The sequence below is a fragment of the Fukomys damarensis genome, unplaced genomic scaffold, assembly GCF_012274545.1.
Source record: "Fukomys damarensis isolate Sample0158 unplaced genomic scaffold, DMR_v1.0_HiC HiC_scaffold_10, whole genome shotgun sequence".
Classification (NCBI taxonomy): domain Eukaryota; kingdom Metazoa; phylum Chordata; class Mammalia; order Rodentia; family Bathyergidae; genus Fukomys; species Fukomys damarensis.
The window spans coordinates 15023527-15047405 of NW_022900922.1; the positions used below are offsets into that span (position 1 = coordinate 15023527).

Consider the following 23879-nt stretch of genomic DNA (forward strand, 5'->3'; position numbering starts at 1 on the left):
TTCAAAAAAAAAAAAAAAAAAAAGCTACATGAAAAGAAAGTGTAATTTGAATGTGAAATCCCCAAAAAGAGTTAGAATATTACTTTCAACAAAAACAGTACACTGTGCCCTGATCTGTATGCAGAGATGCAGGGTAGAAATGAATACAAGTTTGTCGGGCAAGTGGGCTTGGTCTAGACATCACAGAAAACCACAGAGACAAACACCAGAGGAACCAAGTGCATCCTTCAGCCACAGGCTGTATCCACAGGAAGGGCCACCTAGAGTCCCGGCCGGAAGTGCTGAGGTTCAATACTTTCATTAAGGAGAGACAGTGGCTGTGTGACCCACACACCTGTTCGATGATCCTGTCACCTGTCTGATCATCACTAATATGTCCACTGTGATTATTTTTCTGCCCAAGCCAAAACCCAGAGACTCCCCGCAGGCAAACTCCCCACTTGACTATCCATGAATGAAGTGGGGCTTGCTGCCTGAAACCCCATTCCCCCATCTTTGCCTGGCACACACCTCCATGCCCTCCAACACCTGGCTCAGGTGTGGCCCCCGTTGTGTCTCCTGACCTACACCTGCTTCTACTCACAAATCCACCCCAGCAGTACCTCCACGTACCTCTGTGCCAGGCACTGTCTGAGAGGCTGAGAACACAGCACCGAGTCCTCATCCCTGCAGACTTACATTCTAGACAGAGGACAAGCAGAGGTCACCTTTACAGCACCTCAGAAAGTGCTTTAGTGCTGTGGGAAAAAGAAGAAAGCAAGAGCAGGTAAGGGAAGAGCGGCCTGGTGGAAGTGAAGGTCGCAATTTTTAACCATCTCCTTGAGAAGGTGACACAAGCAAAATGGTAGAGCGATCCATGAGGCTACCTGGGAGAAAAACACTCTGCCCATGGGCCAAGCCGGCACAAATGCTCTGGGCAGGAGCATCACGATAGTGAGTACAATGGTAGCAAGGGGTTTTGCAAGAAGGACTGGATTCTGAGCACAGACAAGGACAAGTGGATGAAGACTGAGTCGACAACACTTGTTTGTAAATCACAAGATGATGCCAAGGCTTTTGGTCTGAGCCTCTAGAACAGAGTTGCAAAGAAACTGTCTTAGTGCTTATCCCACTGTGTTACAGCTGTCGTTTCATTTTATCTTATCTGTATACGCCATTCCACCTTGAGCATCTGCAGGGCTGGAGCAGTTTTGTATCCAGGCAGGAAATGCTAGCGGTCACCCTGCCCCAGCTCCATTACTCTGGGCTCATGCCGGTCCCGCCTCTCCCCATTTGGCTTGGCAGGGTGTGAGTGGAAGTGACCGAAGTCGCTTGCGTGCCGAAGCACCTGGTGTTCAAGTCTCTGCCTCATCTGAGTGCGGCTCAGACGGGGCTGGCTGTGTTCCTGTGGGACTCAAGGAGCAGAGACCCAGAAACCCTGTGGAACACGAAGCAGCAGGAGCTGCTGTTCCATCGTGTTTTGCCTCTGACACTGTATTGCTGACTGTTCCCAGCCTACCCTACCCAGTACGGTCGCCAGAGTTCAGCACGGGCATGGTACTTGTCATGCACACCTGTTTGCAGATGAATGAATGATCATCATTTTAACCCCTTTGTCCTTGCATGGCTCATTATTACAACCATGAATTCTGCAGTAACTGAATCCTGGAAAGGAAAAGCAGAGTGAGCAGCCTGACTGGGCATAAAACTGTGAGGCTACTTCTGCCACCCCAAGATAGCAGTGTGAGACCCTCTCGGGGCTCAGGCAGGAAACACAGAAGAGATCATCACCACTCACTGCTAAGACCCTGCACTGACCACCCAGGGTACACGCATGTCCCCCCTAGTGGGAACACAGCTACATGGCCACATCTAACAGTCACAGGACCCATGGGAGGCAGCAATTTCCTTCCTTTTTGCCAGCTTCCACAGCCTCAGGTGGGGCCCACCTGGTAGAGCTCTCCTCCCCCTGCACACCCAGCTAGCATTTGCTTTTGTCACAATTTTCCCAGTTTCCCTGCAGCCCCTAGCAATGTCTTTACTGGCAATGTCCACAGCGGACTACCAGTGAATGGCATAAAATATACACAGTTGATGCTCAGTATTCACAGCAGTTATAACATTCTACAAAGTCGCTGCAAACACCAAATTAGGGGAAACTGAAGCATCACTTTTAGGAGAAACACAGGACTGCATTCTGCCCCAACATTTTCCTCAATTCATCAATGTATAATCCTGATTTATGTGTATTTCTGTTTTTAAAAAACACCGTTGTTTCATAAATATCATTTATGGGTGTGTGTGTGTGTGTGCGCACACGCGCGCGTGTGTTGAGCCGTGCTAGGCAGGCTCTCTACCACTGAGTCACACGCCCAACACTGAACACATCAACAACCACACTACCATATCTTAAATGTGCTATGTCACACTCAGGCTGGAGAGAGGCTCGTCTTCCACGTATTTTCTCCATCGGGCACTTCAGAGCCTTCTCACACCTGGGAACCCTAGACAGCACTTTAGCACTGTATTTGGGGCCCACTTTCCATACCAAAAAAAAGCAGAGAAATATGAAATACGTGGTTCTAAATACACCACGAAAGGGCACTGGTCTGCAGGATCCAAGCAGAAGCAGGAGGACTGAGTGTCACCTGTTTGACCTCATTTGTCCTTGGTTTGGTACCTGCACATCAGATAACTCCCATTTCTTGCCCCTGTGCATGTCAGTATGTTACTAGGAAAGTGCTGAGAGTGCTGATAAATTCTAGCCAAGAAGTAGGTCTGCAAATAAGGGATCATGTTTGAAAAGGAACTAAAATTTAAATTCCTCAGATTGACATTTCTTACTTAAATAGATAGGAGAAGAGATTAAGGAATTAGAATATAATATCAAAAAGGCCCCAGAACACTAGAATCCCTGTCTTCCAAAGGATGTTTTTGAAGTTCCTGAATGCACCCTCTCCTCGGTTGTATTTATCAGCTTTCCTATGGCTGGGGGAAAAATACCTGTCACCTGCATCTTAAAGGAGGAGATGTTCAATCAGCTCACAGTTTTCGGTGGACAGTCCATGGTCAGCTGGCTCCAAGTCAGAAACAGCTCACTTTACACAGGAGCCTCCTGAGGCACAGGAAGGGTAAGGCAAAGGAAAGCTACTCACCCCACGGTTGCCAGGAAGCAGAGTGACAGCACAGCAGAAGGGAGGAGCCGGAGACAAGATTACACCCTTCCAGATCATGCACCCAGTGACCGAGCTCCAATCAGTCCCTCACACACACCTCATACTAACACATTCAGCTAGGAGCTCATCAATGGATAAATCCATAGCTCCCTCCATGATCCATCTACCTCCAAAACCCCCACTTCTGAGGCTGTGGGGGACATTTGATCTCTAGACAACACCAGCGCTCAGGCTCACCAGAAGCCCAGATGAGTACCGCTGGCCTCAGCACAAACAGGACAACAAAAACAGGCATCTCTAACAGCCTCCCTCACCACACACAATGAGCTGTCGAGAGTTTCCTTCTCCTGTAAAAGAAGTCTAAGTCCCACTCTGACAAGAGTGCTTTCTGCTACCCCGCTACACTGAAAAAAGTGAATTCTTCCTCCACACCACAAAAGACACCAGAAGACAGCACTAACTCTGGTTGTGATTTCCTGCCTTGCATTACACAAGCATAGACCACAACTGTAGACCAGCTATATCCAGACCCTACCATCTGAGGCAAGATATGAGTTTAATTTGACATGGGCAGAAGGGAGACTTGGTTTTCTTTTGACACTTTCCATAGGAGCTAACTCTAGTGACAATGACGTCAGGGAACCATGCTCAGCTCCAGCCCCTGTCTGAAGCACTTGTAAGTCTGAGTACATTAGTCCTTGGTCAAAGGAGACAAGTGCGACCGTGGTGTCCATTTTACGTAAGAGCCTCCCGAGGCACAGGACAATTAACTGTGTAAGTTATACAACTGGGAGGGGAAAGTATCAGGCTACACAGACAGGTGGTCTCGCTAACCTGCCAAGCTGCAGAGTTCTGGGGCACAGTTCATATGCACCCACATACCAGGGAAACAGGCACAAGTTCCCCCAAGAATTCCAGCCATGCAGACAGCACACAAACGAGCAGCTGCTGCAGTCACACCTGCTCTTCCCAGGAAGTGCCGTCTGGGAGGTTATGACACTTACTTTTAAACTGAATGCAAACAATAAAGGGGAAAGGAGGTGTATATTTAGGGTACATATTTCTAAAACTAAAACTCATGAACTCATGAACTCAAAAGATAAACCACAATCTCTGGCATCTCAGCTCACAAGCCCTTTAGGAACCCAGGGCTCACAGAGCTGTCAATGAGAAGCCCAGAAAGAACAGGAGCCAGAGGGCTACATCTGCTTGGGGCCTCACAACTCCAGGTCCTCAGGAGGATACGATCTATATCTGGGTGAAGGAGTGTCAAAGGCAGGAGGAAGGACTGGAGATTTAGCTCAGTGGTTCTGGCGCCCGAGTCACAAGAGCAAGGGCCTGAGTTCCAAAAAAATAAATAAATAAAGTTCCAGAGACTTAAAAAGGGGGGCGGGGGAGGAAGCTATCAGTGCCACCAAAACAAAGACGGTCAGATCTGATGGGCTGCTCCACACACCTGTGCAACTGTTGATCACAATATGTCAATTTAAATGGATTGAGAAACACCTAGCAGATTAGTAAAGCACAGCTCTGGGTGTGTCTGTGGATGACTGACATGTAGACCAGCAAACAGAGGGGGAAGACACCCTCCCCCAGTTGTGAGTGGCACCAACCAATAGGATTTTAGCCTGGGGGGAATAAAAAGGGAAAAAAAAGAAATCTGCCTACTTTTAAGAGCTCAGTCTTCTGAGCAGGTTGGCCCTGTGCTGCCACTGCCTTTGGACATGTATCTCCAGTTTCTTTGGCCTCCCAATGACTCTCTTTCAACATATTAGTGACTCTCCAGGGAGCTTCCAGTCCTCCAACCTTGGACTGGCATTGCAACCTTGACCCCTCTTGTTCTGTAGCTTCGAGCCTCATGGGCTGAGCAGCTACTGGGTCCCCCAGCTCTCCAGCGTGCAGACAGTCATTACAGACTCTCCCACCTCTGATCCTGTAGTGCAACCTAATAAATCCCCTTGCATAATTATGCATACATTTTCTATTGATTCTGTTCCTCTAAGAGCCCTAACTGATACTTCTTGCCAAGGACAGCCTCTGTTTATTGAGTATTTGTAGGGAATGAGCCTGGCCTTTACACTTGTGTCCTAACTATCGCCTTATCTGAGTCAAAATTTGGATCCCTCAGATAGAGAAATGCAAATATGTTGCTGAGATTTGTTTAAAGATCTCTGAAATGCAGTGTTGTAAACAGCCTCTTAGAACAGGAAGTGTCCCAATGACAGCCTCCACCCACATCCTGGTCTTTCAAATTCCGGTCTCTCAGATTTTCTCCTCCCACGCAGGATACTCAATCGAGAAATTGTCAGGTAACTGTGGCTCCTCTTCATGAGATTAATTACTTCACTGAAAAATGTTATTTGAACACCTCCTGAGGGCCAGGAAGCACTAGGCACTGGGCATCTGAACTGTCTAGGAGAAGCGCTTCTGGCTGCAGAGCTCGCAGCTGCATGGAGGCATGGACCACAGACAAACCATGACTGACAGTGCTGCAGCAGGCAGGCCCTGGGACTACAGGAATGGAGTGAAAGGTGGGGTTTGTTTGGTCTACAAGGTAGGAAAGCTTTCCCAAGAAGGTGGCTGTGAATCTGCCAAAATAAGGAACAAGGCAGAGGGGAGGAAAAGTCACTGTAGGCAGAGAGAAGTAGAGAGAGCAAAGGCAGGAGGCACAGCTTTCCCTGGCATCAGCTAAAGCAGCAAGAGGGGTTGAGGCCATTAGGAGCCAATTGGGAAAGGTCCCAATTGTCAGGATAAGGAACCAGATACTGTTCTAGAGCTGCAAGGAGCCAATGAAGACTGCAAGCACAGGACAGCACACCCACGAGCACTGTGGAAGCCATTCCTACTGGCTCCATTGAAGACGAAGTGGAGGACAGACATGGAGAAAAGGAACTGGATCAAGAATCCCATGCAAAACCTCAGTAAAATCTAAGGATGGTCTGAGCCAAGGCAGTGGCCATGGCCAAGGGTTGCAGGTTGGTGACAAGATGGAGGGGCTTGGAGATGGGCAGGATGGGGTGGGGATGTGGAGGATGCTGTGGTCTCTGGCCAAGGAGGTGGATGGATTCGGCTCATTCAAATCTTCACAGGGGACACCCTCAGAACAGGTGTGGTGGGAAGACATGTCCACGTCAGGGACTCCAACCACCCCAGAGTGAAGGTCACATCCTGCCAGATCACATGCTTTCCCTGAGTAACAAGTCAGTGGGCAGCCAAGATCCCAGAACAGGACAAATGGGATGTGAAAGGAGACACCTGGCTACAGGGACAGAACAGGGAGCAGATGAGATGCATCTGCAGGGAATAACCAAAATTTTCAGATTCTCCTGCCAAATGCTACATAAGTGGATACTCGACTCTGCTTCTTGCTCCTATGTATATACACAAGCACACTCAGACACATGCACAAACACATGTGTTCATACACACCATTTACGAGGCCCTGCGGCCCACTAGGTCAGTCTCAGAGTGTCCCTACAAGGTATCACTGGGAGCTCCTTGGGGTAGAAAGCCCTGGCTATAGCCATCTTTCAAGAGGACAGCAGCAACATGAGGCTAGGCGTGCACCTTTCCAGCCTGTCCCAACACCAAACCACCTACCTTCTCTTTCAAGCCTCAGAACAGTCCTATGAGTTGGTATTGCCTCTCAGTAAGGAAAATGAGAGCCAGAGATGTTTAATGGCCAGAAACAAAGTCTCCTGGCTCTGCGGAGGGCGGTTCTCTCTGCACGGGGCAGACTGGAATAACAGAAGCAGGGCCAAGTGAAAATCAGGGTCCCTGTAAAGGAAGTCTTTGATTCTATATCCTGCACCCTTCTAAACTTCAACCAGCTCAGACTCCTCTGCCTCCAGAATTCTGCTTCAAAGCCCAGCTAAGCTGAGCAAACCCTATCTCGCTTGGCACAGGGACTGTGGAGGAGCCAGCAGCCCAGAGGAGAACAAATCTCTGTACCTAGGCCACAGAGATGGAAAGGAGAGCTTCTGGGTAGAGGCTGAGAAGAGACAGTCCAGAGACACCTCTGTAGCCAGTCACCACCAGCTGCAGGCTCAAACAGACATCAGCCAACCACCATGCTTCCTCCTCACCCTCACCCAGTGCCAGCCTGAGCTTCCAACCATAACCAGCAAGGTAGAGACACTGACCTCCAGCTGCCTCGAGCTGCTCTGTAGGCAATCGCACAGCACAGGCTCCCATCTCCTGAGCAGGGCATCCCAACCATGGGCATCTCCTGAGCCACTGCCCTTTTCACCATGACAGCCAGTCAGCATGGGGCCCAGGGCAGAAGAGGAGCCAGTGTCCAGGTCCAGGGAAGAAAGCATGTCCCTCTCCAGCCGGAAGCTGCTCCTTGCCTCCTGAGCCAAGTCCTGGGTAGCTATGGGGCTGAAAGTCCCTGAGAGACATCCAGGGTCTTCATGGGGCCTGTCTGAGCTGGAAGCCGCAGCTCCCATATCCCGAGGGTTCCGATGAGCGGACTCAACCTCTCTGGATGGCAGGCAGTCGTCCGCCTCTCCATGTTCCCCGACAGAGCCAAGAGAGAGCTGAATGAAGCTAAAGCTGGAGGTAAAGGTTTCGTGGTGACTAGAAGAGGCTGACGGGATGATGGGGCAGCGGCTGCCACTCGCCTCTGCTGGTGCTGGTGAGTGTGCGGCCTCGGCACTTCTTGCTCCTTCACTGCAGGCTGAATCCTGGCTAGGAACCGGGGCCCCACCACTGTCCATGGACAGACGCTCTTGTTGAAGCCCAGTGTTCCCAGAGCTGCACGGCCTGGCCAGCCTGTGGGGAAGTCTGGTGCCATCTTTGAGCTGATTCCCAGAGCGCACCAGGGTCCCAGCTGCTCCACTCACAGAGGTCTGGGCCTGATTTAGGTAGCCCACGGAGTCCACAGCAGGGGCTGGTGAGCTCTTGGAAGCAGGGATCCCAAAGACGGGTCCAGGGCACACTGTCCAGCCCCAGACGCAGAGTGGTGGAACTCCTCACCACTCACCCCTCCCAGGACACAGAACGGTCTGCCTGCCACTGCAGGGAGGACCTCAAGCCCAGGCCCAGGTGTGCTTCTCATGTAGCCTGGCCTCCGTGCAAGCCGTCACCTCCGAGGGCGCTCTGCTGGTGCTGAGCAATCCCAGGCACCTGGAAGAGAAGAGAAAGCAGCACATCTCACTGGCTCAGCCGGAATGGCCTTTGGAGAACACACTGAGTTTAGAGGTCACCTCTGGGTACACCTGTCATGACCCAGGCCAGCTCAGGGGCCTGGGGTCAAAGCCATGTGCAAGTTCAGGTGACCCTCAGGAACTGCTGGTGTCAGCAGAGTGCCTCAGGCCCTTCTGGAAGCAGAGCGTCTAGCACCGCCATTAGACACGCAACACCCCAGCAGAAACTCAGAGTTTGCAGCTGTAGTGACTCTTGGGCCTCCAGCCTCCTGCTGGGGCTCCTTCAGAGCCAGCGCTTCTGACCCAGAGAGGCCTAGGACACAAAGGAATCAGAATGCCAGGGTGCAATGCAGACTGAGGTGCAGGCGTGTGCTCCCGCTGCCCACTGAACAACACGTGAACTATTATAACCTGAGCTCTCCATTTCCCACATGGCTGACCAGCTGCCATCAGTCACAGATGGCTGACTACCATTCCCTCTCACACAGGGGACGGCAGGAGGCCTGCGTGTGGGTTCCAAACCTGAATTCCCCACCCATAGTTACCACAGCGCCAAGCGTGGTGGCGCCCGCCTGTAATCCCAGCACTCGGGAGGCTGAGGCAGGAGGATTTCTGTGAGTTTGAGACCAGCCTGGGCTACATAGTGAATTCCAGGTCAGTCTCAACTACACAGTGAGACCCTGTCTGAAAAAACCAAAAAAAAAAAGAAAAGAAAACCATAGTTACCACCAGAATGGAAGCAATGGCAAACAGCTCACAGCCTGGTTCAAACCCTGAAGGTACCATTTGCCAGCTGTGTGACCTTCCACAAGTTATTCACCTCCCTGTGCCTCGGTTTCTTTATCAGTAAAATGGAAAGGGCATAAACGTCCCTAACAATAATAGAGGTGTCGTAAGTGTTAAACTGAGTTACTATACACAGACAACCTAGGACAGTACCTGGCACTTCTAAATGTGTTGGTAAAAAAATTAGTTATTATTTTTATAGCCCGTTGCTACTCATACTGTGCTTTCATCCACATACGTTCCATTTGCTCCCTACCAAGACCATGTGAACAAACCAGGTAAGAATTACCACACCCCCGTTATAGGCAGGGCCTCTGAGATTCAGAGAAGATAACTTCTGAGAAGCCCTGTAAGTGGCCAAAAGACCACACCACAGTCTTCCGCCTCTACCCGCCCCTCAGTGCTATGGCCTCAGGGCTCTGCCACGTCACGCATTAGGCAATACAGAGATACAAATATACCACAGGCAGCACTGGACACAACTGCAGCTCTGCCGAGGCCCGTGGTGAGAGGTGGGACAAACCTTCACTCAGGCTTAGTTGTTCCGCCTCATCTCAGATCTCACATGGTCCCAGATCAAACATGGTCCTATTACTAGGGCTTTGGTGTGCTGCAGGGTCTTCTAGAGATTCCCCGAGCAGAGAATTGGACGAGACAAGCACAAAAGGTACCAATAATCTACATTTATTAAAGATAAGAAGGGAGGCATGCTCTGCAGAGTGAGTGTGGGCCATTAAAGTAGGAAAAGAAGTGTACTCTCCAGGATGACAGTGGGCCACTGAAAGAGTTTGTGACGGTCCTCCTCTTTTGTATCCCCACTTCTCAGGCTGTCCTCAGATCTAGGCCCTCCTGTAAAAAAAAAAAAAAAAAAAAAAAAAAAAAAAAAACTGCTTGATTTTACACCAGAAGAACTGAAAATAGCACTTTCTGACTGGTCCCAGGTGCAAGGCTTGGGCATGTGTCCTGGATCTCTGTGATGGACAGGTTACACCTACTTGCCCAGCCAGCTGGCCATACCCTAATCTCATGCCTCGTCTCAGAGCACACGTGGTCCTGGAAAATACATGGTCCCTGAACACACACAGTCCCAGGGCATATGTGAGCCCAGGAGAAAGATTAGTGTTGGATCCCACAGGTGAGAGGGGAGAGGGAAATGGACTCCCACAGTGTCCCAGGGGCCCCTCTGTCATTAGAACGACATTTCTCTCAGGCCAAATGTCTTCTCCTGAAGTTGGGGTTTCCCACACAGGCCTGTTCCTTCTGTCAGGCCATTGAGAAGGGAAGCTGGGCATTCAGTTTCTCCCTCTGACAGTGGCTAAATCCCAATCACCTCCTTCCCCTCTTTCCATCTCTTTGGTCATTCCCCTGCTCTGCCTGACGACTTATACAGGGTCATCGAGTTTTATAAGGGACCCTGAGAGGAGTATGTAAGCCCCCCCCTTCTCCATGTGGTGGAAGTTCTAAATAAGTGTTCCTCGTCCGAGTATCAAAGGACTAAGCCTCAACCGAACTTGGAGGAGGGTTTTTGCCCCTTGTTTCCCATACCAACTGTATTAGCTACTTTTCTCTCACTGCTGAGATAAAATACCTGACACCCAAAGTTAGAGAGGAAGGAGTTTATTTGGCTTACAGTTGGTGGAAACTTCAGTCCATAATCAGCCAACTCTAAGACAGGGATGACAAACAGGCAGGGCAGAGCAGAAACAACATGGCACACACAAGGTAGCAAAGGCAACAAGGGAGCTTCAGTTCATGGCAGTGGAAGACAGCAAAAGCAGTAAGAGAGTTTAACAGCATCTTTCTGCCCCTTTTGTCTTATTCAGACTACTAGGTTTAGGGTAGTGCCAAACTAATCACTACATGGAGTGGTTTAGTAACCACACGCCCTTAACCCCAGCATCACACATTCCAGATTCAGTTACTTCTGGAAAAGAGTCCCACATCATCCGCATGACGCTTTGAGGGGCCTCGAAACACAAACCATCTCACCAACCAACCCCACAAGACTCTGAGGTCATCGGGGGGACTTGGCTTTAACTCCCATTTTGACCCTGGCCTAAAAAGGGAGGACCTTTGGGGGATTTTATGTGTTTGAGGAGTGCTGTCACCAATGTTACAAGAGCTACCAAAGGGGATAAAAAGGTCCAGGGCTTGGGCCAGGTAGTCTGGCCAGGATAGACTGTGGCTCCAATCTAGTAGCAGGTAAGGTACAGATAAATCCCCAAAGTGGTAGGATGAGTCCAGCACAGGGGGACCCTAAGCTGCAATAGAATCCCCTGGAAGGATGGAGGATTCCCTGTTCATAAAGGAGAAATAACCCAAGAGAGAGGGGTTTCTCATTGGAAATGGAGGGTGACTTTTTCCCTATTCCCCACAGACGGAAACTGGATCTTCTACTGTCCCGCCCACCATGTTCACCCCTGGAGTGTTTGCTTAAACACTGGAAAGATTTAGACCCTGAAATCTTCACGGGAGAGGCCCTGATGTTTTTATAGTACTGACTGATGCCTGGACACAATACTTACACGGGCATAGGTGGTTCAGTGGTAGAATTCTAGCCTGCCACAATACCTGCCGGGGGAACCACAAAAAAACGGCTAACCAGGGGCTCACTTAACCTTATTATCATCCTCCAGTTACATTTACTTTGTAAGAGAGAGGGAAAATGGAGTGTGGTGCTCTCTGTGCAGCTCTTCTATATTCTCCAAGACCATCCTGATTGGGCTTCCAAGTGTTCTTTGGACCTGTCACTCCTGGCAGCCCTGCTCCCTCTTCCTCCTTGGGAAAGTGCACACCCCAGGAGAGGAGGATCATGACCTGGTCCCACCATCTTCAGAATTCAGGCCACAGTACTTACAGCCCCACCAGATAGAATGTTACCTCTCTGCTCCAACCTGAGGGGTGAGCTCAAAAGGTCCCTTTCATTTATTTGGAGTTGGGGGAAATTAAGCAAGACCTGGGAAGTTTCACAGATGACCCTGATGATATACTACAGCCTTTGAAAGGGTAACTTCCCTGTTTAGACTGACCTGAAAAGATGTGACCTTCCTTCTCAGGAAGATCATCAATCAGGGAGAAAGGGACAGTTTGAAGCTCAGCCATCTGGGCTGGAAATGCTTAGTATGAGGCACACCAGGGAGCTCCAAGAAGAGAGGGAGAGCCAAGGGTTTACACCCCTACTGGAGCTGATGTCCCTATAAATAAGCCACAGTAGAATAGCGGGACTCCACTGGGAGAGACGGCATGCCTTCATTTCCTTCATGGTATTAAAGAAGGACTAAAGGGATCAAGGGTCAAACCCATTAATTATCTAAAACTAGGACAAAACTACCAGGAGGAAAAAGAATACTACTGCTGTGTTTTAACAACACCTGAAGGATGCCATGACCAAATATACTTTGATCAGTCCTAATAGTGTGGTTCCTAATAGGAGATTCTCATCAGTATAAATTCCTGACCAGTCAGCCCCTAACATCTGACATAAACTTCTAAATTCTGGACCCAGAGCAAGACCATTTAGAACTAGATGGTTGCTTAAGAGAAGCTGCCAAGGTTTTTATAATAGGGACAGAGACACTCAACAGGAAAAGGGGAGACACAAGGAATAGGTGGCTGCAGGACAGGGAGTCTCAACCAAGGGGCCCCTTTGTTACCACTGCCAGAAGTCAGGACGTAGCAAAAGAAAGTGGTCCTTCCTTAAGAAAGGAATCAACTTTGGGAGGAAAGCCCCACATGGGCCGTCTAGACCCTGCTCCATTTGCCAAGGCAATCACTGGGGTAACAAATGTCCTCAATGAGGACAATGATATTCCCAATGCAGTTCCTCAGGGCTCTTTACTTAGCCCCCTCCCCGCTCAAGTGTGTCCTATCTGTGAAGCCCCAGGCTGATTTGATGTGGAGTGCCGACCTATTGACTTTCTCATTGATGTGGGCGCCAGCACTTTGGTCCTTGCCTTTTCCCCTGAGCCATGCTCTACTTGCACTGTTACAGTTCAGGGGTCCAGGTTGCCCCATGGAAAGATTCTTCTCCCAACCTGTGGCTTGTATTTGGGGTGATCTCCATTTTGCCCAATCCTTTCTAAAAATTCCCAAGCCTCCAACCTTACTACTAGGGATAGACTTACTATCAAAAGCCCAAGTCCAGACTTGGCTTCTTCCACAGCCTAGTTCTACAGGAATTTCACCCCTCCAAGAATTATAGGTAGAGCCAGCCATATAAACAGGTAGACAAACAGTGGAAAAGCCTTGAAGGTCACCTCTGTCCTCATCTACCTTAGGGACCCCATGTACTTTCCCTCACCAAAAGCAGTCTCTCTTTCATCTAGAGGTTAGGGAAGGGCTAAAACCCATCATTGAGGGACTGCTACAACAGGGACTCCTCAGGGAAATTGTCAGCCCCTATAATAATCCCATTATTGGGGTAAGAAAAGTACCAAACAAATGGAGGCTAACTCAAGACTTATATCACATCAGTGAGGCTGTGGTGCTACTGCATCCAGTGGCCCCTAACCCCTACACCTTGTTGGCCCAGATCCTAGCATCAGATGGTTTTCAGTGTTAGAGAAATGGTTGGGCAGCTTTCAAGCATTGGCCAACATGAGTATCTTGGTCCTTGAAATCCATAAACTCACTCAAGGACAGGCATGTATGGTAAAGTCTCCCCATGACATTAGGAGGCTCCTAAAGGGACCAATTCATTCCTGGGTATCAGATGCCTGGATGTTAAGATACCAAATCCTCTCACTAGATGGTCCTGACGTTGACATTGAAATTTGTCAAGGCCTCAACCCAGCACCTTTCTGCCTGATCCCAAGGAGTTAACTGAGTATCAGTGGGCTTGTGCTGAGATCTTAATCCAGGCTTAACAGTTAAAACAAGGACTATATGATCAACCTTTTAAGAACCCTGAGGATGAGATTTTTATGGATGGAAGCTCTTTTGTCCAAGAAGGAGTTAGGAAACCTGGAGATCTAATCGTGGGCCAGTCAGAAGTGCTGGAGCCGGGTCCTTTACCCCTAGGCACCAGTACTGAAAGGGCAGAATTAATAACCCTCACTCTGATCTCAGGCTAGTCAAAGGCTGGAAAGTAAATATCTATACTGACTCATAAGTATGCCTTTCATATGATGCATGTCTACGCTTCTTCTTGGAAAATACAAGGCCTATTAACTTCAAGGGGTCTCCTATTAAGCATGCTTCAGGGATCTTTTTTTTGTTGTTGTTGAGGCTGTACACCTTCCCCCTGGAAGTAGCAGTTATTCATTTCCCAGGACATCACTATTCATGTAGAATGAGTGTACTATAGACAGTTTGGATAAAATTCCATCACCCTGGGCAATAAAAGAACAAAGAAGCTGCCTCCCGACACCTAAAGTGTCCCCTTCTGTGGTCAGCCAGTCTGATGCCCATTAATCTACCTGTACACTCTAACCAAGAAGTTTTACAAGCCCGGGAACAGGGATAGATCCTTAACTCTGACAGATTCTGGGTCACTCCCACTGGGCACCTGACTATCTAGCCTGGAAGATAATCAAGAGCATTAACTACCTTACTCCATTCATTTTAGATCATATCAATACTGTAAAAATACAGATGGCCTTCCTGATGGAGCCAACATGGAGGTTCCTCCTTCTTTCTACCATGGCTATTTAGATCAACCTCCCAGTGGACACCATTCACTGCCCCAACCAGCACCCCCTTTCAGCCAGAAGTAGCCAGAGTGGTCATCTCCCTTAATCCCAGCAGCAGTTGGATCTCCTGTTAAAGCGCAATATATGAAATGGATACTTAATTTGAAGCACCAGATATTATGGTCACCACCACCCCTGCCTTTCCCAACTCCTGTCCCTAAAGGTACAACTTGACAATTGAAAACAACATCATCAAGACACAGATAACACACGGGAAGCACCACTGGACCACCTCACCTCCTTGAGTTTTGTCTGAGTCTTTGCTGCTTCATACTTACATTATAGCCACCTTGCAGTAGCACCCCAGGATTTCTCCCAGGCTGGCAGGCAGGGGAAACATAGGGCCAGAACACAGGCTGAAATCCTCCTCTTCACTATCTTGTAGCCCTACCTCCCATTACTGCCAGGGTATGAGGTGATGCAGGAGCTGGAGCAGGATACCTCAGGGCTAAGCTGGCAGACTATGCTGAGAATGTGGTCCTGAAGACATGAATGAGAGGCAGGGAGCCTCTGCCACCCTGCTGCCCTGGAGGCATCATACCAGGGAGGAAGGCGTCAGTGCAGGCTGCAGGTTCACTGGTCTTCCTACTGGGGAGGGGAATCGAGGCAGCAGGACCTGTAGAGGATTTTCCATATCCTCAGGCTTTACCCAGAATCAGAAAGTTACACCCTGGCATTCCCTAGTGCTACAGCAGTTTTTTTTAAAAAAAAAAAAAAAAAAGCCACTTGATAGTCATACTTCCTGAATATCACAGATTCGATGGTCAGGGTCTCATCATTGCCATATTCCTGTGCTTAGGGAGCAGCTCAGGAGGAGAATTAGGAGGTGTACTCCATTGGAGCCACAGGTACTGCAAGACCTGCTTTAGTGTGGGCTGCATTGTGGGGTCACAGGTGAGGAGGAGCCTGCTGATTAGGTTCAGCAGGTCCAAGGAGAAAGAGGAGGAACAGGAGGAACTGCCAGCCAAGATTCACTGCCCCAGATGCCACTCTTTCCCACAGAATTGGGGGTATCCTATGAACAACTGGCATAAGATGACTCTGAGGTTCCAAACACCCACTGCAGGCTTTGATATGCTTTGTTAAAGAACAGCTTGGGGTAGTATACTGTACAATGCGGCTGCCCATGGTCATATTCTGCCCAGGAACAAACTTCTTCCTCAACCCAAATCCACTAATCTTAATATTCCTTAGGAATGTAATAGAATATTCTTGAGTTTGAGGTTGCCATGGACAATACCCTGGCTGTAGCAGCGCTCCCCAGGACCCTCATTCTACATGAATAATCTCCAGGCCTCCTCCTCTGTCAGCCCATTGGTGGCCTTCCAGATGTGTCACCTCAGGTCTCCCCAACTCATGTGCTCTAGCACAAGGTATACTTCATTCAGAGTTTCAATGACCTGCAGTAACTATATGATACTGAGGTTCTGTGGATCCTTTGATATCTCTACCTCAGACGCAGTAGAGGCAGGTTTCAGTTGCCCCTTTTGCAGCATCTTAATGAACACGAGTGTCCCAGTGCCAAGATGTTTGGCCAACAGAGCCTGGGCAAAGCCACTCTGGCCAAGACAGTCCATCACTCAATAGTTATCTGTAAGGTTCTCTCCACAGGAGCTGGTTGTTTGGCCCAGCCATGATGTTACCTAGTTATACTTAGCAACCAAACTGTATACCATGATGTAGCAAAACTCCAGAGTCTCTAAAACACAAAACCAATCACCAAATCACCAAATAAATATCCCAGGTCACCATCTCACTGCAGAAAGAATGGCTATTATAAAGAAATCAACCAGCAACAAATGCTAGAAAGGTTATGGGGAAAAGGAATCCTTCTCCACTATGGGTGGATTTTTTTTTTTTAATCTAACAGAGCACTCCTCTTCCATAAAGAAGAACAAGCTGGAGGCATTTACAGCTAAATGGATGGACCCTGAGACCATACTCTTAAGTGAAATAAATTGAACACATATGTTTAAATACTGCATTGTTTCTCTAATGTGAGAAACTAAAAGTGGAAATAAGGACTAAAATCTACAGTAGACATTGGAGAATGGGAAGAAAATGTTCAAATGAGAAGGGGAACAGGGAGCGGGAGAGAGAAGGAAAGAATGGACGAGAAAAAAGAAAATCGAAGGAAAAATGGAAACAAAGCTTTTGTACATAAGGGGAGATGAGGAAAAAAGAAGCAAGTTATATCGTGTACTGGTACAAATTCCCTATGATGAATGTTATGTACACCTAAAATATACCAATAAATGTTTTTGTAAAATAAATAGATAAACACTTAAAAAAAAAAAAAGATAGGCAAATCCCGTGTCACCAACAGGAGGTCTCCAGACAAAAACCCACCGCAGCCTTGGCCTTATAGAGCTAACCCTTGAGATGACCCATTGTCATTCAGGGTACCAGCTGTGGATCTCAGAAGGGAGAGAGAATTCTTCCCTACATCACAGCTCAGTGCCTAGTGTTATTTTCAATGCAGAAATAGAATGACAACGAGACCCTCTTCCTGAGGCAGAGCGCCTGGACACGACCACCTGGCAGGACAGACAGCTCGAGGCAAAGTTGCCCCCTCTGAACCCAGCCTCTCTCTGCACAGCCGAGGCTCCAGGGTCCCGTGCGATGGACACAACCTCGGAGTGACCCGTGCAGGCCCACCATGCTCAGCCCGTTCTCCACTAACCACCACGTTCCCCACTACGAACCTCTTCTCTGTGTCTCTCTTTTCTCACTTTTCCGTGCCTCAAGTGCCAGCTGAAGCAGGTGGGAGAGGAATTAGGCATCAGAGAGCCATAGCCTTATGGAAGAACAGCCTCTCTCTGGGGGGCTATTAATTCTCAGTTGTAAATGATTGTCTTTTTCTGTTCATGTAAAGTGCTACTCAAACATCTGATCACCATCAGAACCTGCCTCAAGGGTACTGCTAGCTGCAGATGAGCGTCTCTGATGAATTTCCTAACTGCCGCCCTAATAAAATACGAACGAGCCCAAAGGAGCTCTCTCTGTGGCTATTCTCTCAAAGCAACCCCACAACTTGCGTTTCTGTGCTTATGCTTGTGCAACACAGAGCCACGCACTCCTGCGCCCACCCTAACAGAAAATCACTTTCTCGCGTGAGTCCATCTATAAAGGTCACCATCACCTTTTTAAAGCCGTATCTCATGCACAAGCTCCTTTTCATGACTTTCTAAATGTCTCACTTTACATGCCAACTTGAAGATATGTTTATTAGAAAATGATCCCAAATTGTTCCCACGTCACACGTAAGTAGTTCCCTGGAGGCAGGAGCATATCTCGAGCAAGTCCTAACTTTGCACTGAATTTTGGTAATACTCAGAATTTAAGCCCACATCAAAGGCTTGCACCCTCTAAATACCTGACCTTAAAAATGATATGATTACAGCACAGCAAATGACCTGCGGTATGGTCCTGCTAGAAAATAAGGGGAAATTCAGTACTCTTCCCCATATTCCAGTGTTGGGACCTAGTATACTAGCAATGCGGTCATAAGAAACCCACATTCCACAACGTGTAGGCCAGAAGGGTATGCGCAGTAACTGGTCTGGGCCTGAGATGCAGGGACACATCTATAATAGAATACAACTGTCTTCTGTCTCCACTTGAGGATTCCTCAATAAAACTCCTCTAGTATCACTTCGTACCAAGACACTACATATAGCTTCCTCGTTTTAAGAGGCCATGACTACAAACAGAAAGCTCACTTCTGTCTGAGTAATTCAAACACAATTAGCTTTGGAGATCGGGGGCTAGACTGAAGTTAACCTTTGCACCACCTGCAGTTTGTCTAAACAGATTAATGCCTTCAGGAAGATTGCAGAGAAGAATACTTAGAGTCTTTCAGAAAGCAAACTGTTTTCAAGTTGCTCATTTACATTTAAACAGCGCACACTAATTATAAAGAATTCTTGGTTCTTCCTGCCTTTGTAATACCTCTCCACAATTATTTCATCTGGGACAAAGCAATAAATTTTGCTGTTAAGAGTAAGTCTCTGGGGATGTTTTGATGTTTAAGTATCTTAAGTGGACTTTGGTTACATCAGTACGTTTCTGCACGTGGAAAAACACAAACATCTCCCATCTCCTTTTGAAAGTTTCTGTCCACAAAGTGCATGTTTTATGATCACTAAATTATTAAGATGAGATGCTAGTGCCTCTACCAGTCACTTCCACCAGACAGATATCACATAAACCCTCAGATCTGGGCCATCTGCCAGAGCAGGCAAAGAGCCAGAGTTGCTGGCTGCTCCCTGAGGGCTAGAATTCAGCATGTGGCCCCTAGCTATCACAGCCAGGCACAGATCTGGATGGAGCCAGGTCGCTGGCAGTCAGAAGCCGACCAGACAAAAAGAGCGGTTATCAACATGGTGAGGGTATCTATCTCATGGTGAGGGCAGCGCATCCATAGCCATTAAAGAGGGCCAGCCCCCTGTGGGCTCACACTAGCCAGCAAGTGTGACACTGTGTCACTCTATAAAATTCACGTTGCCTCCGTGAAAGGGCCTCCACAATTAACTCTCCACTAGAAAAAAAAAAAACAAAAAACTAAGCTTTCCAAGAGCAAGGAGACTTTGAGAAGACCAAACACTCAAGAGAGTTCTGAAGTTAGCCTGGGTTTAATCCACTTCAACCCCTCATAGCTCTCTGTAACAGTTAATTGATTATGTCGACTTGAATAAGAAATGCCCAATTCATTGGCTCAGCATAGTTCTGGGTGTGGAAACCCCACTGTAGGGAAGATTGCTGCCAGAGTAGTATACAAGTGACACAAAGAAGGACAGATTGCTGCTGTTTCTTCCAAGGAGCTCCAGTCTTTGCCTTCCCCTTACACATTATGCCCTGGCTTCCAGAGCGGACCCTTCAGCCTCCAGCACCAATCCCTCAGCCTTCCATTGCAGACCCTTTGGCCCTCTGTTAGAAACTCGCACTACAGTGAACTCCAGGCCTTCAACTGGATCCTTCAGACACCCAGTGCTAGGCAGAACTTCTGCTCTTCCACTCTGGGAGTGGCCATTGTAAGCCAGTCTTGTAAATTGTTATACATTTGCATATCTTGTATTAAATCTGTTTATTTAGTAAGCACTGACTGCTACACTTTCTGATTTGCCAAGTCGTAACTTCTCCAGCCTGGGTTTTCTCATCTGGGGAAAGCTCTTTCCAGTAACTTCTTGCAAGATGGTTGTAAAGACAGACGATGAGCTGTGTCCCCTGGAGAGCCACTTGCCCACACTGTCCCTGTTCTCCTCCGCCATGCAGAATCACCTGCCCACCTGTCTGCCAGGTGCTACCTTGCACCACCTTCTCTTGGTTCACAAAGTGTAAATTACACTGCACCCTCTTCGGCCTGTGCCTTGCTCCCTCTGGCCAGCATGCTCCCTCGGCAGTGTATCCTCAGGCCAGGACAGCACCTTCACTCTCCATTTGCTTACCCGCCATCTCACTCTGGCCCTGCCATTCTGAGATCACACTGCAGTCACCTCGCAGGGTAGGCTGATGACAAGCAAACTCAGAGTCCCTTCTGCAGATGTCTGACCTGGCCTGCCAGGCCTGTGGGTTATCAGTCTAATATTCATAGTGAAGAAAACCAAGGGGTCAGAGGCTGAGGCTGGCCACCCATGGCAGGAGATCTTGAGCACGTTGTCCTGCCTGTGCCTCAGTTTACTCCAGTGTAAGATAGGGAAATCACATCTGGAGAGATTTTGTAAGGCCATTTATGTGTAAAATCACATTTATCATTTGTAAAATCATGGATGTGTACTTTTTTAAAAATCAGAGCTTGTGGCAAGTGATGATTTGGGCACAGTACATTTTTGTTTCTTTCTCTAAATGCTCCTGGGCACCTGAGGCCACCTGGTGCCCTGAGAGGATCCTAGGATGAAGAAGGGGCTATATGTTTCTTTCCTGGGTGGGGGAACCTGTGAATTAGCTAAAGTAACTATTCAACAGTCTGCTTCAGACTTCGTTTTTGCAGCATTTGTTTTCCTTTGTTTTGTAGTTATCTTAGCACCTTAAGAGGGGAAAATGCAATAAAGAGAAAATGAATGGATAAATACAAAAACACCCAAGTCAATGACCATTTTCATATCATCAGGAAATGTCAGAGAACCTGTAATCAATTTCTGACAAATCAAAGGAACTCGTAAAAATTGTAATAGGTCTCTATTTCCCATTGATAGAAACCCTCTATTTCTGGGTGCCCTGACCAGAACCACTTGTAAATTCTCCCCATTATTTGGGGGAGACTTTAAGGAAAACAGTGCCATTTCACATACTCTAAATGTTCAAAGTTAGTTTTCTCCTCCACTCTTCATTTAGCTTTTCAGTCACGGGGCTGTTATTTCTCATCCTCTGGCAACATCCACAGGTCTATTTCTTTCTTTTTTTTTTTTAACAGTCTTTATCAGCTAAAATAAACTAGATATGTCTGTTTTTCTCTAGAGTGGCTTTAAAACATGAATTGGCTCTCATTCAGGGAATCGACCTTTCTCTCCTCTGTCCAGGGAGCTTAATGAATGAACAGTGTCAGCCGCCTTGGCCTCTTTAGTTCTATCATCAGGAAAGAGTAAGAGCGCACACACTCAGGGCAGCCATCAGCAACACCAAGCGGGAGAACCACCAGCTTCTGTCTCACAGTGTCTCTTTGATTTGACAGGAGTACTCTTCCAAAACACATTCAATATGTTCCTTTCCTGGATAAGCGATGACATTGTTTTCTAGGAGAATCTAGTTTCACTTCAAATTTAGGGAAAATAGGAATTTGTGCCAAAGTCCCAGTGGAAGCGGTGTTTTCAAGTATTGTACCCCAAACAGATGACGCAGCACGGCACTGCAGAACCTCCCTCGGACATGATACCCTCACATGATAAACAATCCTTCAGTGTTTCGCTCACACGGCTTTGGTTCCATATTAAGTACTGCTACCACTTCTTAGAGATCTTGAATTATGAATGCTTCCCTGTTTGGTCCCTGTTGTTCTTATCTTAGAAGTTTCTAGATCTTCTTGTTTTCAATTGTTCCATTAACATCAGGTGGGCATCCCTGTGAGGAGGGCGAGCTGAGGATGGTGAGCACGTGTTGGGATGGCAGCTGTCCCTGGACGTCCTTCCTCAGGCAGAGTGTTAGACCAGAAGACCTCTAAAATCTTCAACTTGGACATTTCATGATTTCCTAGTCCTAAGAGACACGTGCATCTCCCCAGCCACAGGGATGGGAGGGTGGGGACAGAAGGCCACCCCTGTGCCCCCTCACGGTGCAGCACAAACAGCTCACGGGGTGCGACCAACAGTGCTGTGAGGGCGAGAAGATGGGTGACGCTAGGCTGTGGCATCTTTTAAAGACAGATTTTCTTTTCACACCCTTACAGGTGGAGGTCTCTAATCAGCTTTGTTTTAAATCCACCAATTTGGAGATTTGCTTGTGGGCACATTTGCAATTATGCAGTTTATCTTGGGAGAGGGCCAGCCAGGATGAAAACCCTTCCCAACCGCTAAAAGAGCTCTCAGGGACAGCAGAGAGGACACCTGGACAGATGGGGTACAGACGGAATGGAAGCCAAAGGACGCCAGGGACGTCACATTGCTCGCCACCCCTCAGAGAAGGTGTGCTCAGGCTGCTTCTGGAAGCATTTCTCTCTCCAGGCTTTGTCATTACACAGGCAGCGAGTTCACTGAACCGCGCCCTTCGGCAGACCTGCACACCCTGGCCATGAGGGTTCAAAGCTGTGTTCTTATCATGCTGCATCCAGGGCTGGGTACTCTGGGTGCCAACAAGTGCCCAGTATGGCATAGAGGCCAGGTGCCCACAACCAGGAACCTAAGCTTTCACATCTGGGCCACAGCCAGCCTAGGGATGCCTAGGACATGCGGACATTCAGCTGTTTCTCCTGTATGTTTGAAATGAAACAGGACAAGAAAACACATTGTAAACTGCAAAATGTCATAGAAATGGAAAGTTTGGCTAATGCTCCTTCCCAAGACTGATGGCCTGGTCCTATCCCAACAGCTGACAGATGAAACAGTGTTACAGTGACATGGTGACAATCTGTTTACTGCCCACTGCTGCCTTCTCCCAAAGTGACAAGGCAATAATGAAACACATACAGACGTGGTTTGGGGAAAACTCAGAACACAAGGGGACTAAAAACATCAAAAGCTGTTCTGATTGTATCCTGCTCAGATGTCCCTTTAGGTACTAAACACTGAGCACCCACGAAGTGCCAGGCATAGGCTATACTCAACACAAGTTACTTGGGCCTCCCCAAGACCTAATGGGGTGGGGGCTATAGAGTAACACTGCTGAGGACCATCTGGGATAAATGACTTCCCAGAATCACACTGCTGTTTAGAACCAAAGCCCCAAAAAAACCCAAGAAGAAAGACTGTCCCCAGCTCAGTTCTATCCTGCTCAGAACAGTTGGGAGGGGAGACCAGCTTCTTCCTAGACGTGTGGCCGTACTGCTGCAGATCCTTCACCACAGCCTGTTTTCCTGTTGGCCAGTGTTCAGGTGCAGCCTCTAGAAATGTGCCTGCTACATGATGTTGGCTGATTACCCACAGGAGACTGCTAAGAGCTCTCAGAGAAACTTGATAAAGAGGCATTGCCCAAACATAACTGCCATGCCAAAAATCGCTAATCATGAAAACAACCCATAGTCCCATCGACAGATAGATAAAGAAAATGAGGTATTTACATACCATGGAATACTGCTCTGCCATAGAAAGATAAATGAGTCATTTGTAGGTAAGTGGATGCACCTCGAGACCATGATGGAGTAAAGTAAATCAGACACACAAGTTTAAATGTCACATCGTTTCTCTTGTGTGAGAAACCCAAAGGGTAAAGAAGGAGCAAAACGGAGGACCGGTACTGGGAAGTAGGAAGAACATGATCAAATGGGAAAGGGGAACAAGGGTGGGGAGGAAAAAATGGAAACAGCTTTTGTAAATGGGGAGAGGAAGAAGGGTTGACAGAGAAGAGGGGAATTGGAAAAAGGAATTAAGACATATCATGTACAGGTACGAATTCCCTGTGATGAATGTGATCGTTACATATGGCAAACATGTAGTAATTAAAAAAAAAAAAAA

General features: G+C 48.0%; 1 protein-coding gene across 1 annotated transcript in view; it reads right to left on the minus strand.

Moving 5' to 3' along the window:
• The window catches only part of LOC117285446 (disrupted in schizophrenia 1 protein-like), a 46925-nt gene extending 26877 nt beyond the window's left edge, over window positions 1–20048 (minus strand). The window contains exons 1-3 of the mRNA XM_033761779.1: window positions 19884–20048; window positions 8243–8282; window positions 7298–8094 (exon numbers count right to left, since the gene is read on the minus strand). Of these exons, the coding sequence (XP_033617670.1) occupies window positions 7298–8094; window positions 8243–8282; window positions 19884–20048 (1002 nt within the window). The remainder of the gene's footprint in view (window positions 1–7297; window positions 8095–8242; window positions 8283–19883) is intronic.
• Window positions 20049–23879: the final 3831 nt, after the last annotated feature.